This window comes from Bufo gargarizans, chromosome 6 (assembly GCF_014858855.1).
Source record: "Bufo gargarizans isolate SCDJY-AF-19 chromosome 6, ASM1485885v1, whole genome shotgun sequence".
NCBI classification, from domain to species: Eukaryota; Metazoa; Chordata; class Amphibia; order Anura; family Bufonidae; genus Bufo; species Bufo gargarizans.
The window spans coordinates 333,723,385-333,740,837 of record NC_058085.1 but is presented as its reverse complement, the minus strand read 5'-3'; the positions used below and the strand labels follow the sequence as shown (position 1 = coordinate 333,740,837).

Sequence of the window (17,453 nt, the reverse complement as noted above, 5' to 3'; positions counted from 1 at the left end):
AGAGAGACGAGAGAGAGAGAAGAGAGAGAGAGAGAAGAAATAGAGAGAGAGAGAAGAAAGAGAGAAGAAATAGAGAGAGAGAGAGAAGATAGAGAGAAGCCAAAGGAAAAACAGAAAGGAGGAAAGAAGACTAATAATGAGAGGAGTCAGAAAGCAAGAGGGAATGGGGGGGGGGGGGATAGAAAAATTGAAGTAAGAGAGAAACAAATGGTAGAAAGAAAGAAACGAACTAATTGAATGTATAGCGCTTTCCTCTAGCATACATCATACGTGTCCTCCTCCTCATCCTCCCTCCACATTAGTGTGTGAATAACGTGAGCCAATCGCTCACCATCTAGCATTGCGCACATTGAGCATTCTTGACTCATTGGAGCCGCCGTAGCCCTTCCTTAGTTGCCCTGGTAACGCGTCAGCTGTGTAATGCTTGGCGCTGTGCACATGCCGAGCGATCGGGACAGTGGAGGAGATCGCCGCTGTACCCCGTCCCAGGATGAAGCAGGGCTGCGGCTGCTCCAGCAGGTAACAGGACCTGTACCGCATCATTAGTATAGCACAGCAGCAGCGGGAGTACCACTCGTCATACCTGTCACCTGCAGTGATGGGAGCATACACTAATAACAGTAGTGTTACATGATATATTGTTCTATTATAGTAGTATCAGTATTATCTTATCATATTGTGATATTATTATTTTATTATTACATTGTGTTGTTATTATCGGACAACAGACGCTTTCCTTCCGCTGTTATTATGTAACGCAGCTTTCTCTATATATTTGGGGTGTTTTTGACGTCATTACAATCATTATTGGGGCGGTCTGGATGCTGGGACGCTTATTGATCCCCAGGGGCAGACTGAGAATTCACAGTGGCCCTGGAAAAATACTAAAAGTATTGTAGTTGTGTCCAAACTGTTGGAAGGCAGGTCCAGCAATACCGTATTGTGGCGCATTATACCGCCCCAACAGAGCCAAATACCACAGTCCATCACAAAGTACTGCCTCCAACTGCACAACATACATCCCCCAAATCTTCCACTGGCCGGCTGTGAGGAGGTGTCAGGCGGCCCCCTGGTCATCGGCCGACCGGGAAACTTCCCTGTAAGGTCTATGGCCAGTCCGCCCCTAATGATCCCAATCAGTAAGGGATCATGCCTGTGTCAGTACTAGGGATGAGCGAGCTTGTGTTGTCAAGTTCGGTGTACAAGGTTCGGGTTATCTAAGAATTCCGTTACCACGGACCATAAGGGATTTCTATGACGGCCTGCACCACGGAAGCCTATACCCTCCGTATTGCATGCTGGCCATAGACTTCTATTATGGTGGAATGCCTCTTATAGGCTTCCGTGGTGCAGACCGTCATAGAAATCCCTTATGGTCCGTGGTAGCGGAATTATTAGATAACCCGAACCTTGTAAACACAAGCTCGCTCATCACTAGTCAGTGCTCACATGTCATAAGCAGATGGAGAACTAATTTCATTTTGCATAAAGGGCCACTCCGCTCCACCACTGTCCTCTAATGGTTGGTGCATGTTGTGGGATTTTGAGGTGTGTGCGGGGGCAAAGCTAATGGTTAGCAATGTTGCCTTGTCTGAAGTCCAAATCCGACCAAGGACAAAATTTGCGTGGAGTCTGTATGTACAGGGCGGCGCAATATGTCAGCGCAATATGTCAGCGCTATATGAGTGAGCATATGTAATGTATGCAGCCTCATCATCTCTACACAGTCCAATCACAGTATTATCTCCACCAGCTAGACGGGCTGGGAGTCAGTAAGGTCCTGGTAGGTTGTCACCGGTATCTGGAGCCATGCTGACTGCAGAACATCGCACAGCTGCTGGAGGCCGGAAGGATCCATAGAGCGAACACAACAGATGCCCAATGAGGTTCAAGTCGGGGGCCAGGGTAGTACTCGGGAGTCTTGGTCATGATTAGGGATGAGCGAATCGCATAGAACTTTGTTCTAATACTGTACGGAGCAGGAGCAGGAGCAGGAGCAGGAGCTCCGTACAGTATTAGAATGTATTGGCTACGATGAGCCGAAGTTATGACTCAACATAATAACTTCATAAATCAAATTGTACTGTAAAGAACCATTTCCTGAACTCGGGTTCGATTCCAAGTGGTCCCTTGGAACCAAACCTGAGTTCAGGAAATGTTAGTTTTTTTTTACAGTAGAAATCAATTTCTGAAGTTATTATAAGACTTTGCGATGCAATAACCTCGGCTCATCGGAGCCAATACATTCTAAGGCCTCATGCACACGACCGTTGTTCTGTTCCGTTCCGCAAAATGGGGTTCCGTTGTTCCGTGATCCGTTTCCGTGTGTCTTCCTTTATTTTTGGAGGATCACCAGACATGAAGGAAAGTTAAAAAAAAGACAGGTTTGCCATGCAAATGATAGGAAAAAAACGGACGCGGATGACAATCTTGTGTGCCTCCGTGTTTTTTAGCAGTCCCATTGACTTGAATGGTTCCGCGAACCGTTTTCCGCGAAAATAATAGGACAAGTTATATTTTTTTTGACGGACTGGAACCACGGATCACGGACGCGGATGACAAACGGTGCATTAGCCGAGTTTTCAACGGACCCATTGAAAGTCCACAGAAAATCACGAAAAACGGAACAACAGACACGGAATGAAACAACGGTCGTGTGCATGAGGCCTAATACTGTACGGAGCTCCTGCTCATCCCTAATCATGACCAAGACTCCCGAGTACTACCCTGGCCCCCGACTTGAACCTCATTGGGCATCTGTTGTGTTCGCTCTATGGACTATAACGCTGCCCCCACCAGCTTGTGTTCTTCCAGCAATGGTTGCAGGGGGTTTGTTATCTGATATTTCTCACCAACGTCCATCGATTCGATGAAGCAAGAAAACGTGACTCATCTGAGAAGGTAACCGTTAGCAGAGGTCCAATTCCGATACGGCTGTGAAAATTGACGCCTTTTCTGCTGATGCAGCTTCTTTAGCAGAGGTTCAGTGACATCCGTCACCTGCTTCGGAGTCCCATGCGCAGTAGGGTTCGTTGAACTGTCGTGTTAGGCACGTGTCTGGTAGCTGCCTGGTCCATTTTGGCGGTGAGCTGCTCCGCTGTAGCGTGTTGGTGCGCCCTTTGGCACCTTCGTAGACGACATTCACCTCTCACATTAAGGACACGTGGTGCTCCGCAGCTTCCACGTCCCTATTCACAATGGTGCTGTTTGTCCACTCTGGATACATTTTCATCACAGCAGCACGAGAACAGGTCACACACTGCGCGGTTTCAGAAATACCGCCACCCTTGGCCCGAGAGCCAATAACGATCGCTTTGTGCAACTCTGATAAATCGCCCCCGTTACCCATGACAGCAAAGAGGGATCCGCGTGCAGACCGCCTATCACACCTTATATACCCACCGAGCCAGCTCACCACACGTGACTTCCTTCATGATCTACACGCTGCCGACGTGGGAAGATTGAAGTGTTCATAATAATGGGACTGGACTGTGTGTATTCCTACAGAAGATAAATCACAATTTCATCTGTCCTAAAAGCAAAGCCTTTCCCATAATCTAGAATACAAAAAAGGGAGTGGAGACTGTGAAATCAAAACAGAAAAAATTGATCCATTGAAAGTCAATGGGTGACGGATCCGTTTTTTTAGGCACCTAACGAATCCGTCACCGTTGACTTACATTGTTTTCAGCGCCGGATCCATTTTTATGACCATACAAAAAAACGTAACATGCAGCGGTTTTGTGTCCGGTCACAAAACGGAATGCTGATGGAGCGGAAGACGTCCTGATGCATCCTGGACGGATCTTTTGCCATTCATAATGCATGAGGAGTAAACGGAAATGTTTTTTTCCAGTATTGAGATCTTCTGCCGGATCTCAATACCGGAAAACAACGACACAAGTGTGAAAGTAGCCTAATAAATGCTCTTACCAAGTCTGGGGGGCTGCCCTGTGGCTTATACAGGGTGGGGGGCTCCATCTGTGGTGTAATAATGCTGTGATGGAGTTGTCATCATGGGACAGAACAATTTATAGATTACAGGAATTTTAAAGGGGTCCTCTCACTTTCAGTAAGTGGCATTTATCATGTAGAGAAAGTTAACACAAGGCACTTACTAATGTATTGTGATTGTCCATATTGCTTCCTTTGCTGGCTGGATTCATTTTTCCATCACATTATGCACTGTTCGTTTCCATGGTTACAGACCACCCTGCAATCCATCAGTGGTGGTCGTGCTTGTACACTATATGAAAAAGCATCAGCCTCTCTGGTGGCCGGGACCATGGGAGCGCACATAGGCCAGTGCTTTTTCCTATATTGTGCAAGCACGACCACCACTGATGGATGCATTCTCTATGAGACCTGCTGACATCATATATTCCTCCTTTTTACTGCATCCCAGTAGCTCAAATGAATGGGTCAGTGGGCAAGATTCCTCTGCAGACCTCAAACTTGAAACTTTGGACCTAAGTAAGAAGAAATTGCAGTATCTTAGTGAAGATCTTTACAGAAGTGACCCCGGTGTAAAGGTAAGTTCATGCAGATATACGGTTCTGTATATGACGTGTTACTATTTGTGCTCTTTTGTGTGTAATCTTTATTTTTTGTTGTTATAAAAAGGTATCAATAGTTTATCAATATTTGTATTTATTTGTAAGCGTTCATAGTTGGTTGTGCACTCAGCTCTATTCCTGTCTGTATGTCCTACATTATATAAGGGGGTCCCCCACCAGACTGGAGCCACCACAAGGAGTGACTCTGGATCTGGATGACTTAAGGGCCCTTTACACCGGCCGACAATTGAACAGATGATCACTTAGGCTACTTTCACACTAGCGTTTTTCTTTTCCAGCATTGAGTTCCATCCTAGGGGCTGAATACCGGAAAAGAACTGATCAGTTTTATCCTCATGCATTCTGAATGGAGAGAAATCCGTTCAGGATGCATCAGGACGTCTTCAGTTCAGTCACTGAACGGCGTTTTGGACGGAGGAAATACCGCAGCATGCTGCAGTATTATCTCCGTCCAAAATTCCGGATCAGTTGCCGGAATGCCAGATCCGGCATTAATTGGAATGTATGGTATAAAAATACCACAATGCCGGATCCGTCCTTCCGTAAAAATGTGAAAAAAATATATATAACGGTTCCGTTTCTCCGGATGACATCTGAAAAGACGGATCCGTTCTTGCAATGCATTTGTAAAACGGATCCGCATCCGGATCTGTCTACAAATGCTGTCCGTTTGCATGCAGATTGCAACGACGACGGAACTTCTTGCCGGATCACTCTGCCTCAAGTGTGAAAGTAGCCTAACCAGCATTACTAGTAACGCTCGTTAGGGATGATCTGGCGGTGTAAATGCACCGCCGATTTTGTGCAGTACCGAAAGATCATCGTTTCTCAGTGGCAGATCCTGCTGTGTAAACACAATCTGCTGCCGGGACACAGCGAGACAGTATGGGGAAGAGCAATGGCATTAGCGATCGCTCTTCCCCATACCCTGGAGATCGCTGCATGTAAACGCACTGGTCTCCTCCGCCAGCGATCAGCAGATTGTCGGGAAGGAATGCTTTCTTCTCAACAATCTGCTAGATCGTCATCCCATGTAAAGGGACCATTAACTCAACCAGGTCTTGTAAGGTCACCCGTTAACTTCAATGGGCGCCCTGTAAGGCCTTGTTCACACACTAAGGATCCTGTAAGGGAATACCTACCTGCCTAACATTCTGAATGTGAATGGGATACTTCCCCCTAGTCACCTGCCCAGCATAACATCCTCGCTGAGCAATGAACACTTTGCAGAAGCTTCAGTATTATCCATGTTTCCGCACTGACCGCACCATCGATGAGCTGACGCATATGTGGATCTCCTGGCCACTCCATATCAGAAGTCCAAGTTTTAAATGTGGATTTCCTCTGTAGTCGAACTGCCTCCCTATTGGGGAACTGCCACGAGAAAGCAGGCTGACCACCCCCTTCCATATACCGACATTAGCTACATGTTTGAAACCATTCCTGCATGAAAACGTTCTAACAGAAATATAGAGTTTGTGTCATCTGAGAGATTGGTGGCATATTGCTACAAAATATCACGTATCTATCTACATAATGGAACCTCCGAAGGGAGCGGAGAGCAGCGGTGCATGCCCCGGCCCCCCTTCATTCACTTCTATGGGAATGCCGAAAATAACAGAGTGCTAGCTCGCTTTCTCCGATATTCCCAAAGTAGTGAATGGAGCGGTGGCTGCACTTGCACAGTGCACTCTCAATTCTTTTCTGTGGGACTTCCGAAAATAGCCAAGCACTGGCTCGGCTATTTTCGGAACTCCCATAGAAATGAATGGAGAGCTGCTTCAGTGGCGGGACCTGCACCTATCTGACCCACTGCTCCAGTGGTGGGACCCGCACCTATCTGACCCACTGCTCCAGTGGTGGGACCCGCACCTATCTGACCCACTGCTCCAGTGGTGGGACCCGCACCTATCTGACCCACTGCTCCAGTGGTGGGACCCGCACCTATCTGACCCACTGCTCCAGTGGTGGGACCCGCACCTATCTGACCCACTGCTCCAGTGGTGGGACCCGCACCTATCTGACCCCACTGCTCCAGTGGTGGGACCCGCACCTATCTGACCCACTGCTCCAGTGGTGGGACCCGCACCTATCTGACCCACTGCTCCAGTGGTGGGACCCGCACCTATCTGACCCACTGCTCCAGTGGTGGGACCCGCACCTATCTGACCCACTGCTCCAGTGGTGGGACCCGCACCTATCTGACCCACTGCTCCAGTGGTGGGACCCGCACCTATCTGACCCACTGCTCCAGTGGTGGGACCCGCACCTATCTGACCCACTGCTCCAGTGGTGGGACCCGCACCTATCTGACCCACTGCTCCAGTGGTGGGACCCGCACCTATCTGACCCACTGCTCCAGTGGTGGGACCCGCACCTATCTGACCCACTGCTCCAGTGGTGGGACCCGCACCTATCTGACCCACTGCTCCAGTGGTGGGACCCGCACCTATCTGACCCACTGCTCCAGTGGTGGGACCCGCACCTATCTGACCCACTGCTCCAGTGGTGGGACCCGCACCTATCTGACCCACTGCTCCAGTGGTGGGACCCGCACCTATCTGACCCACTGCTCCAGTGGTGGGACCCGCACCTATCTGACCCACTGCTCCAGTGGTGGGACCCGCACCTATCTGACCCACTGCTCCAGTGGTGGGACCCGCACCTATCTCGACCCACTGCTCCAGTGGTGGGACCCGCACCTATCTGACCCACTGCTCCAGTGGTGGGACCCGCACCTATCCTGACCCACTGCTCCAGTGGTGGGACCCGCACCTATCTGACCCACTGCTCCAGTGGTGGGACCCGCACCTATCTGACCCACTGCTCCAGTGGTGGGACCCGCACCTATCTGACCCACTGCTCCAGTGGTGGGACCCGCACCTATCTGACCCACTGCTCCAGTGGTGGGACCCGCACCTATCTGACCCACTGCTCCAGTGGTGGGACCCGCACCTATCTGACCCACTGCTCCAGTGGTGGGACCCGCACCTATCTGACCCACTGCTCCAGTGGTGGGACCCGCACCTATCTGACCCACTGCTCCAGTGGTGGGACCCGCACCTATCTGACCCACTGCTCCAGTGGTGGGACCCGCACCTATCTGACCCACTGCTCCAGTGGTGGGACCCGCACCTATCTGACCCACTGCTCCAGTGGTGGGACCCGCACCTATCTGACCCACTGCTCCAGTGGTGGGACCCGCACCTATCTGACCCACTGCTCCAGTGGTGGGACCCGCACCTATCTGACCCACTGCTCCAGTGGTGGGACCCGCACCTATCTGACCCACTGCTCCAGTGGTGGGACCCGCACCTATCTGACCCACTGCTCCAGTGGTGGGACCCGCACCTATCTGACCCACTGCTCCAGTGGGTGGGACCCGCACCTATCTGACCCACTGCTCCAGTGGTGGGACCCGCACCTATCTGACCCACTGCTCCAGTGGTGGGACCCGCACCTATCTGACCCACTGCTCCAGTGGTGGGACCCGCACCTATCTGACCCACTGCTCCAGTGGTGGGACCCGCACCTATCTGACCCACTGCTCCAGTGGTGGGACCCGCACCTATCTGACCCACTGCTCCAGTGGTGGGACCCGCACCTATCTGACCCACTGCTCCAGTGGTGGGACCCGCACCTATCTGACCCACTGCTCCAGTGGTGGGACCCGCACCTATCTGACCCACTGCTCCATTGGTGGGACCCGCACCTATCTGACCCACTGCTCCAGTGGTGGTACCCGCACCTATCTGACCCACTGCTCCATGGTGGGACCCGCACCTATCTGACCCACTGCTCCAGTGGTGGGACCCGCACCTATCTGACCCACTGCTCCAGTGGTGGGACCCGCACCTATCCGACCCACTGCTCCAGTGGTGGGACCCGCACCTTTTTGACCCACTGCTCCAGTGGTGGGACCCCCACCTATCTGACCCACTGCTCCAGTGGTGGGACCCCCACCTATCTGACCCACTGCTCCAGTGGTGGGACCCCCACCTATCTGACCCACTGCTCCAGTGGTGGGACCCGCACCAACTGACCCATTGCTCCAGTGGTGGGACCCGCACCTATCTGACCCACTGCCACTGCTCCAGTGGTGGGACCCGCACCTATCTGACCCACTGCTCCAGTGGTGGGACCCGCACCTATCTGACCCACTGCCACTGCTCCAGTGGTGGGACCCGCACCTATCTGACATTGGTGGCATATCCTAGCGATATGCCACCAATGTCTCAAATGAGACAACTCCTTTAACTTTCTGATAGCAATCACAGATGTCTGTACTGTACATTACTGGCTGATACAATGTGGGGTCTTCACACCGTGCCTGCGGGGTACATTTAACATGTGTTCCAGATAAGCTCCCAGTGCATGTGTAAAATGGACGCCTAGGCCTTAACATTAACGGCAGAAAGAGGGTTCGGGCTATTCCAAAAGATGGATACTACGAGGTATACGTCGCCTATGGGGGTCCGGTGCCTTGGTGGCATCTGTTCAACTTGTGTGTCCAAGGTTTCCTTTAGGAGACCTTCCCAATGGAAGCCTTGGGTGCGCACAGCAACGCAGTGCGGAAAGTGCTGCTATCCATCGTGGTGCGCTTCTAGTGTGTGGTTGTAGCCGGTGACAGGGGGGATAGATGGAGCTTGAGTTTACTCTGCAGCTCATGTGGATGGAGTAAACATTCGCTATGACACGGGCTTGATTCTTGAATAAATACATGGTGTGCACTGATCTGCTACCAACAACCATAAAGGGACAATACTCTAGGTCACCGCTGATGTGTGGTTACTAATGGGCCAGTTGTCTAGTCCTAATGCCTTATTCAGTCAGGTCAGGGCTGGTTCCACCTTGAAATATTTGTGCTGTTCACTAATGCATTGAAAGGAATCAAATAGTCCGGTCACAATGGCCTTACAGTCTTGAGGCTTTGTATTGCTCTTTTTTTCCTACTTAAAGGGCTTGTGCACTAAATCCAGACCTCTCAGACTGGCGGGATCCGGGTTGGTGATCATACCTACCTGATCCCCGGCGCTGGGTCCCCCACTCGTTCACTCCGTGACCTCCGCTGCTTGTTTTGGGTCCCTCCATGTAAACTCCCTGTCTGAAGCCGCTGCAGCCAATCACCGACCTTAGGAACCCTAATTTCAACCCATTTTTTCCAGCTTCCCACTACATCGTATGCAATATTAAATGGTGCCATTAGAAAGTACAAGTTATCCCCCCAAAAAAGAAGCCCTCATATGGATATGTGAAAGGAAAAATAAAAAAAATAATGGCTCCGGGAAGGCAGAGAGTGAAAAGCAAATGCGAAAAATTGCCTGGTAATGAAGTGGTTAAAAAATAAAAATAAAAGAAATTGACATGTTAACGATAATGCCTGTGTAAGATACTTACTACAGGTGCTCACGGATAAAGCAGCACGTCAGGATTTTACAGGTGTTTGCATTTGCTTTTACAGGACCATTTATCCTTTAAAAAATTCATTCATGAAAAACATAAAAAAAATAAAAATAAAAACTTTTTCCTTTTTGAAGTTTAGGAGCATGTGTTTTCCCTTTCAGAGCCTGCATCTTGAGGGCAATGTGCTGTGCTCCCTCCCCGACGATCTCTTCCTTCATCTGCCGCACCTTGTTTGGCTGGACCTGCGAAACAACGAGATTACAAGTTTACCGCGTACGATAGGAAGACACAGGTACGTAGATGTACAGGACAGACGTTACCCTTTTACCTCTTCGGCTTCACATACCGCGTCATTTTTCAAGGGACTTGCAATTTTCTTTTAACCGCAAAAAAAGTCGCGGGTCCCTTTTCTGACAAGCCGTTCAACAATATTTTGTTTATTTACGCTGTGTTTACCAGTTGGGCGGGACAAGGGCGTTTCAGGGGCCGGCTCTCCGGCATCGGCAAATTTACTGACGTTTAAGCCTGATAACAAGTGTAAGGCCTCTTTTCACACGGGCGTCATGGTTTACGGCCACGAAGTGCACGATTTTTCCGAGCGAGTGCAAAACTTTTTAATGCGTTTTGCACGCGCGTGAGCAAAATCAGCATGTTTCTTCACAGAAGTTCGGGTTTGGGTTAGGTGTTGTGTAGATTGTATTATTTTCCCTTATAACATGGTTATAAGGGAAAATAATAGCATTCTTAATACAGAATGCATAGTACAATAGCGCTGGAGGGGTTAAAATAAATAAATAATAATAATAATTTAACTCACCTTAATCCACTTGTTCACGCAGCCCGGCTTCTCTTCTGTCTTCTTTCTTCAGGACCTGGATAAAGGACCTTTGATGACATGACTGTGCTCATCACATGGTCCATCACCATGGTGATGGATCATGTGACAGACCATGTGATGAGCGCAGTGACGTCATCACAGGTCCTTTTCCTTCTGCACAGCAAAGATGAAGACAGAAGAGATGCCGGCTGCTCGAACAAGTGGATTAAGGTGAGTTAAATTATTATTATTATTTTTTTTAACCCCTCCAGCGCTATTTTAGTAAGCATTTTGTATTAAGAATGCTATTATGTTTAGATATTGAGCTGAGTGTACCTTATTATAGTTATTTTAAAACATAACTTTTATTTTGTCGATATTTAGAATATTGTGACACTTATATTAAAACAATGCTGATGTTGCACTGCTTTCTTAGAGGGGTGTCAGGCGGGACAGATAGATCTTATTCTATCTGTTCAAGCGGCAAATTGTTGAAAGGGTCGCTTTTCTAACAATATTTAGGCGGGTTGCTCGGCCTAGGTTCTATCCCTACATAAACTAGTCGTGGTGAGTTGGGAGAACCCTAACAGGCTGTATTCCGGGCACCCGCCCTTACAAGGGCGACCCACAGCCGCTGGAACCTTGGATCTATTACTGTTAAAACCCGGACAATAATCCTTCCTCTGAACTGTCTGACGCGTTTCACCACTAGGAGCAGTGGTTCTTCAGGGACAACAAAAGAAAAACGCGGGGGCGCCTGGTGCAGTGGCAGCGCTCCTGCACGTGTATAAAGGCAGTGGCAACTGATAAGTCCCAAAGTGTCTCTTCTTATAGCGTCTCGGCCCCGCCCATATATTTAATTAGCCTATGGGTCCTTTGCTAAGCGCTTTGTTTTGAACCGCCCCCACTATTATGTCATAGCATCCAGGGCATGGGCGCGTACTGATTGGGCTTTTACCTGCTTTCTTACCCCGTCAGCGACGCTCTGCCCGAAACCGGAAGTGACGTTGGTGGGTGGCGGCTAAGTTGCTATGGGGATCTAACACCGCGTCCCCGGCAGGTCCTGGCAGCTTGCATGTGAATGGACTCGGTTCATGCATCTATAGAAACTAGTGTAAACATGGGCAATCGATTACTATGATTATATATAGTCTGTAAGGCATAGAAGCAATGCTCAGTAGCAGATCGCACCTATGCACAGATAGATCGCAAGTTTTTGGAGAAGTTTTGACCCTGCAGGATTAAAGGTCCTTGCAAGTCAAAGTTTATTCGGCCCATGCAGGGTTTAAGGTCCTTGCAGATCACAAATATATCTCTTTAATATTACACAATATATTTAGAAAGTCACGTATATTCTCCAGGGAACGCTCTAATATTATCCCTTAGAGAGGGAATGCGCATTGTGAACTATTGTATACTCAAAAAATCCCATGCAGGCAAAACAAAGGGGGGGATACCTTGCGGCTCTAGCATATGATCCATCACATATTTTAAAGTTGTGACAATTGGATTACAAAGAAGGTTTATATGAAATGAATTCATTCAAGCCTTTAGGTGTCACACAGTTTAGTTTATAAGTCCATTTTGTTTCTGCCCGTAGGATCAACTTGTCCCAATCGCCACCTCTCCTGGGTTTAGGGACATGTTGTAATCCCATAAATTTCAGGCAGTTGGTATTGCCTCCATGGTACTGTACAACGTGGCGAGCTACTGATGTGTCTTTTTCATTCAGTATGTCATTCACATGGTCTCTTATTCGTCTCCTAAACTCACGTTTTGTCTTGCCCACATAGTCTAGTGGGCAAGTGCCTTGGGCCAGATACACTACCCCGGTGGTGAGACAATTTATGAATTCTTTATTGTTAGAGGAGCATGTGAATGATTTAGCTTTTTTTAATTTGACTACAAGCTGTGCAGCTGCCACATTTAAAGGTACCTATGGGCTTTCTAGAAAGCCAGTTGCCTGTTCTTTCTGGCGGTTGAAAATGGCTATTCACTAGTCTGTCTCTCAAAATGATAAGTCATGTCCTATTCTTGTCCATTTTGCAGACAAGAATAGGCATTTCTATAAAGGGCCGTCCGTTCTGTTCCGCAAATTGCAGAAGGCAGACGGGAGGCATCTGTGCAACTTGCGGACCGCAAAACACAGCACGGTCGTGTGAACAAGCCCTAGGGTATATCGGCCACAGCTAGGATCAGATAGCTAAAAACACTGACCACAGAATCCAGTGTGAGGAGGGGGCTGCTTACTGGGAATAATGGTGATAACCTAAACGTAGAGATGGGCATTTGTCAGAAGTTTTGCACCTATAAACTGTCTGACCTCTTGCACATGTGCTTGGCGTCTGTGTTGATCTTATGTTCATATGTGCCCGCATTGCTAAGAAAAATAATGTTTTAATATATGCAAATGAGCCTCTAGGAGCAACGGGGGCGTTACCATTACTCTTAGAGACTCTGCTCTCTCTGCAGCTGCCGCTCCCTCTGCACTTTGATTGACAGGGCCAGGCACTGAAAACGTGATCACACGTAGACCTGTCAAAGTGCAGGGACCACAGCAGTTGCAGAGAGAGCAGAGCCTCTAAGAGTAATGGCAACGCCCCCGTTGCTCCTAGAGGCTCATTTGCATATATAAAAACATAATTTTTCTCAATAATGCGGGCACATATGAACATGGGACCAACACAGATGCCTTCAGCTGCCAAGTGCACATGTAACAGGTCAGCCAGTGTCATAGGTACAAAACTGCTGACAGATGCGCTTTAATGTACAGATGATTGGCTATATGCCTGTTTTTCTGTGTCCTATTTGGTAACTCTTTTACTTGTAAATTAAAATCCCAATGTCTGTCAGTCTTAAAGTGAATTGCGGTCTTCATATACTATTTAGTTTTAGTTTTTTTAGTTTAATATAAATTGGTTCAAACTGCTGTGCCGATTAATTTCTTAAAACATCTTTGCATCAGCCAGAGCTCCAAATCACCAACATAGGCATGGATTTTTAAAAAATAACCTTCTGGCTACCTACCATCCACCACTAGAGGGAGCCTGGGAGCTGACTGCATTCTGATTATACATTGTACTCCCTCTAGTGGCGGCTTCAGCAAATTTTTTACTACTTTTTATTCAGGTACAAGCGGTTTGGAGCTCTGGATCAGAAAAACAGAACTCCGGAAGCTATGAAGATGTATTAAGAAATCCATCAGCACAGGATTCTGGACCTAGAAATGACAAGACAATACAGAGAGGAAATTTCCTTTAAATTTTTATATTTTTTTTTGTATTCAGGTTTATCTTTCACGTGTTATTTGCTGGGATATGGAAATGTTTAAAAAGCGTATAACTTATGCTGCATTATTTACCACTGCCTGATGCATAATTTAACTGAAGTTAATTATCCGTACTCAGTACTCCACATACACACCTGGTGCTCACTTCAGATCCTGCCGTAGACAACTGCATTGGCAAATAAAAGAAAGTCAGCGTGGAAACCCTGTATTACATGCATTAAATAGATCCATCCGATAATTGCATGCGGCTACAACCATAGGCCTCATGCACGCGGGCATCCGTGCAGCGGGGCCGGACCCATTCAACTTGAATGGGTCCGTGGTATGTCCGCACCGCAAAAAAAAATGACATGTCATATTTTTTTGTGGTGCGGAACCACGGAAAGAAACGCCACGGAAGCACTCCGTAGTGCTTCCGGTGTTCTGTGACTCCGTTCCACGTCTCTGGAATTGCGGACCCATTCAAGTGAATGCGTCTGCATCCGTGATGCGGGGTGCACACGGCCAGCGGCCGGCTTTTTGCGATCAAACGGATGACGTAAGAATTTTTTATTTTACACTTATACGCGATTATAGCCGCGATCAGCTGAGGGGTAGAATGACGGGGGGGCAGCACAATCGCCATTCCTTGTTATTGCACTCGCTACCTACAAAGAAATGTGCTTCTTGACGAAGTAATTCATCACAAAGCGAATTTTATTTTATTTTTATTCGGCGAAGCAGGCGAATTGAACTTTTCAATACTTCACCCATCTCTAGTAATATTCAAATTCTCTTTGCATTTCCCACAGGCAACTACAATATCTTCTCCTTGAGGGAAATCCAATAAAAGTGCTTCCTATAGAACTCGGTAAGTGGAGTATTTTGTGGATTTATGGCTATATAGAGCAAAGCTATTTAACCCTTTCCCGACCTCCGCCGTACAGATGAAGCCGAGCTAAATTGACTCTGATAGCACATGTCACAGTTTTATCTCGGGTCATCTTTTCGACAAAAGCCACTGAAATACATTGAAAGAGTTAGTTAACCTTTTTGTGCCATTTTGTACTTTATGCGTTATCCATGAAGTTTAGCTCGGCTCCGTCGGTACATGTACAATGGAAGTCGGGTCTTTAAACATGGCGCTCGCTCAGAAGCTGAGCAAGCGCAATAGCCTCCAGGTTTCTCCTGTCTTACAGAGCAGACACTCGGAGGCAGTGTCTGTGATCGGCAATAACATCAGTCATGGACATTTAACCCTTCAGATATCGTGGTGAATTTCAACCATGGCATCTGAGAGGATTTTCCCCAGTGCTGATATCGAGGGAGCCATTCGGTTGCTGTGACAGCCTCAGGCCTTCTGAATGCTCCGAGGCCTGCCACAGCAATGTTCCTATAGAACAGGCATCCTCAAACTGCGGCTCTCCAGCTGTTGTAAAACTACAACTCCCACAATGCCCTGCTGTAGGCTGATACCTGTAGGCTGTTCGGGCATGCTGGGAGTTGTAGTTTTGCAACAGCTGGAGGGCCGCAGTTTGAGGATGCCTGCTATAGAACATAATAAAAGCCATAGATTGCAATGGTAATTCTTTGCAGTCTATTGGAGAAACAATGTGACAATAGCTTGTTAGGCTAGGGCTACACGACGACATTAGTCACGTGAATTTTTTTTTAACGATACTCAATGGTGTTGCACTGCGCCACGACAGTCGCACGTAAATCCATTCAAGTTGGATTTTGGTGCGACTATCCTGTTGCAGTCTCAGCATGACGCAGTGCGACACCATTGACTATCATGGCAAAAAATCTCAGCTGTACCCTTAAACACTGTTAAGGGGACTTTAAAAAAGTTTAAAAAAGTTTAAAAACAAAACATCACACCCTACCCCATATTAAAAAGGAACAATAAAAAATAAAGATCATTGACCTCACATGTCCTAAAATGTCTGAACCATTAAAATTTAAATGTATTTATTCCATACGGAAAAAAAGAATCAAAATGGACGATTAGCTGTTTTTCCGTCACTTTACCACCCCCCTAAAATTTAATTTAAAAAGTGATTAAAAAGTCATACACACCTCAAAGTGAAATTAGTAAAAAATACAAATTGCCCCCCAAAAAATGAGCCTTCACACAACAAAGTTATGTAGGTGTCAGAATATGGTGATGCAAAGAAAAAGTTATTTTGTTTTTTTATTCTTAGGTTTAAGAAACACAAAAAAAAACGATATAAATGTGGTATGCGTAATCGTACTGACCCAGACAACAGGTCAGTTTTATTACACAAAGAAAACCGTAAAAACGAAACCCCTTTTGGATTTTTTTTTTTTCTAGCCTCCTATTAGAAAGTGCAAAAATCAAGCCCTCATATGGCGATGTGAACAGGAAAATAAAGCAGTCATTGCCTGGGGAGGTCAGATGGACCCCACTGAATTTTTTACGGGCCTTTAGACAGGAGTTTGCCCGTTTAACGTCCATTTATAGTGACCGTTTTTTGAAGGCGTCATTAATTCCATGGCGCTGTACATCAGGAGGAGGTTACGCATTCTATTTACAGACTGGTACAGAGGGGGAGAGGACCCTGCCCACAAGAGCTTATAATCTACAAGGATTTCTGCGTAATAAGCGCTCGTTCCCACGACCGTTGGTGTCCTGTGCCCTTGCTGTGTGTCCGCAATCCCTCCGTTCCGCAAGAAGATGGAGCAAGTTCTATCTTTTTGCGTTGCGGAGGCATGGAACGGAACCCCAGAAAGCACTCCGTAGTGTTCCGTTCCGCGTCTCCGGATTTGCGGACCTATTGAAATGAATGGGTCCGCATCCGTGATGCAGAATGACAACGGAATGGTGCCCGTGTATTGCGGATCCGCAAATGCGGGACACCAACGGTCGTGTGAACGAGCCCTAAGGTATGGGACTAATGAAATCAAATAATAACATATTATTATGCTGCTCTGTTATTTTGAGCAGTTTTCCTAAATTACCTATTTTATGCATGAGGTTAATTCATCAGGAACTGTTGAGATGGGTTTACGGTAATCGCTGCAGCTCAGTGTTTTGGGCGCTGTGCTCTCTTCATCAGGTATTATTCATTTTGACGCTGATTTGATTGCAATATAATAATGATTTAATGACTGAGTTCCTGATTAATACTTAGCATATTCCAGAACAGGATATCGTTTACTCTTCAGATTGCACTTTTAAGTGGGTTTCAAAATATGGAGCAGTGTTTTGTGATCGGCTTCATGGCAGAAGTCGCGGTATCATCTTGTCTGCCATTAACCCATCATCATTATGTATGCGGAACAATTGTCATAGAAAAATCCTACAATGGAAGAGAATAGGAGAAGGAGCATGAAGCAAGTTACTGTATATTCCCTGGTGGATAGG

At 47.4% G+C, this 17,453-nt stretch overlaps 1 protein-coding gene across 1 annotated transcript in view; it reads left to right on the top strand.

Annotated features, from left to right (window-relative positions):
- The first annotated feature begins 410 nt into the window (after positions 1-410).
- The window catches only part of LRRC27 (leucine rich repeat containing 27), a 43,218-nt gene continuing 26,175 nt past the window's right edge, over positions 411-17,453 (top strand). Inside the window, exons 1-4 of the mRNA XM_044299841.1 lie at positions 411-519; positions 4,406-4,532; positions 10,142-10,272; positions 14,878-14,936. Of these exons, the coding sequence (XP_044155776.1) occupies positions 491-519; positions 4,406-4,532; positions 10,142-10,272; positions 14,878-14,936 (346 nt within the window). The 5' untranslated portion in view covers positions 411-490. The remainder of the gene's footprint in view (positions 520-4,405; positions 4,533-10,141; positions 10,273-14,877; positions 14,937-17,453) is intronic.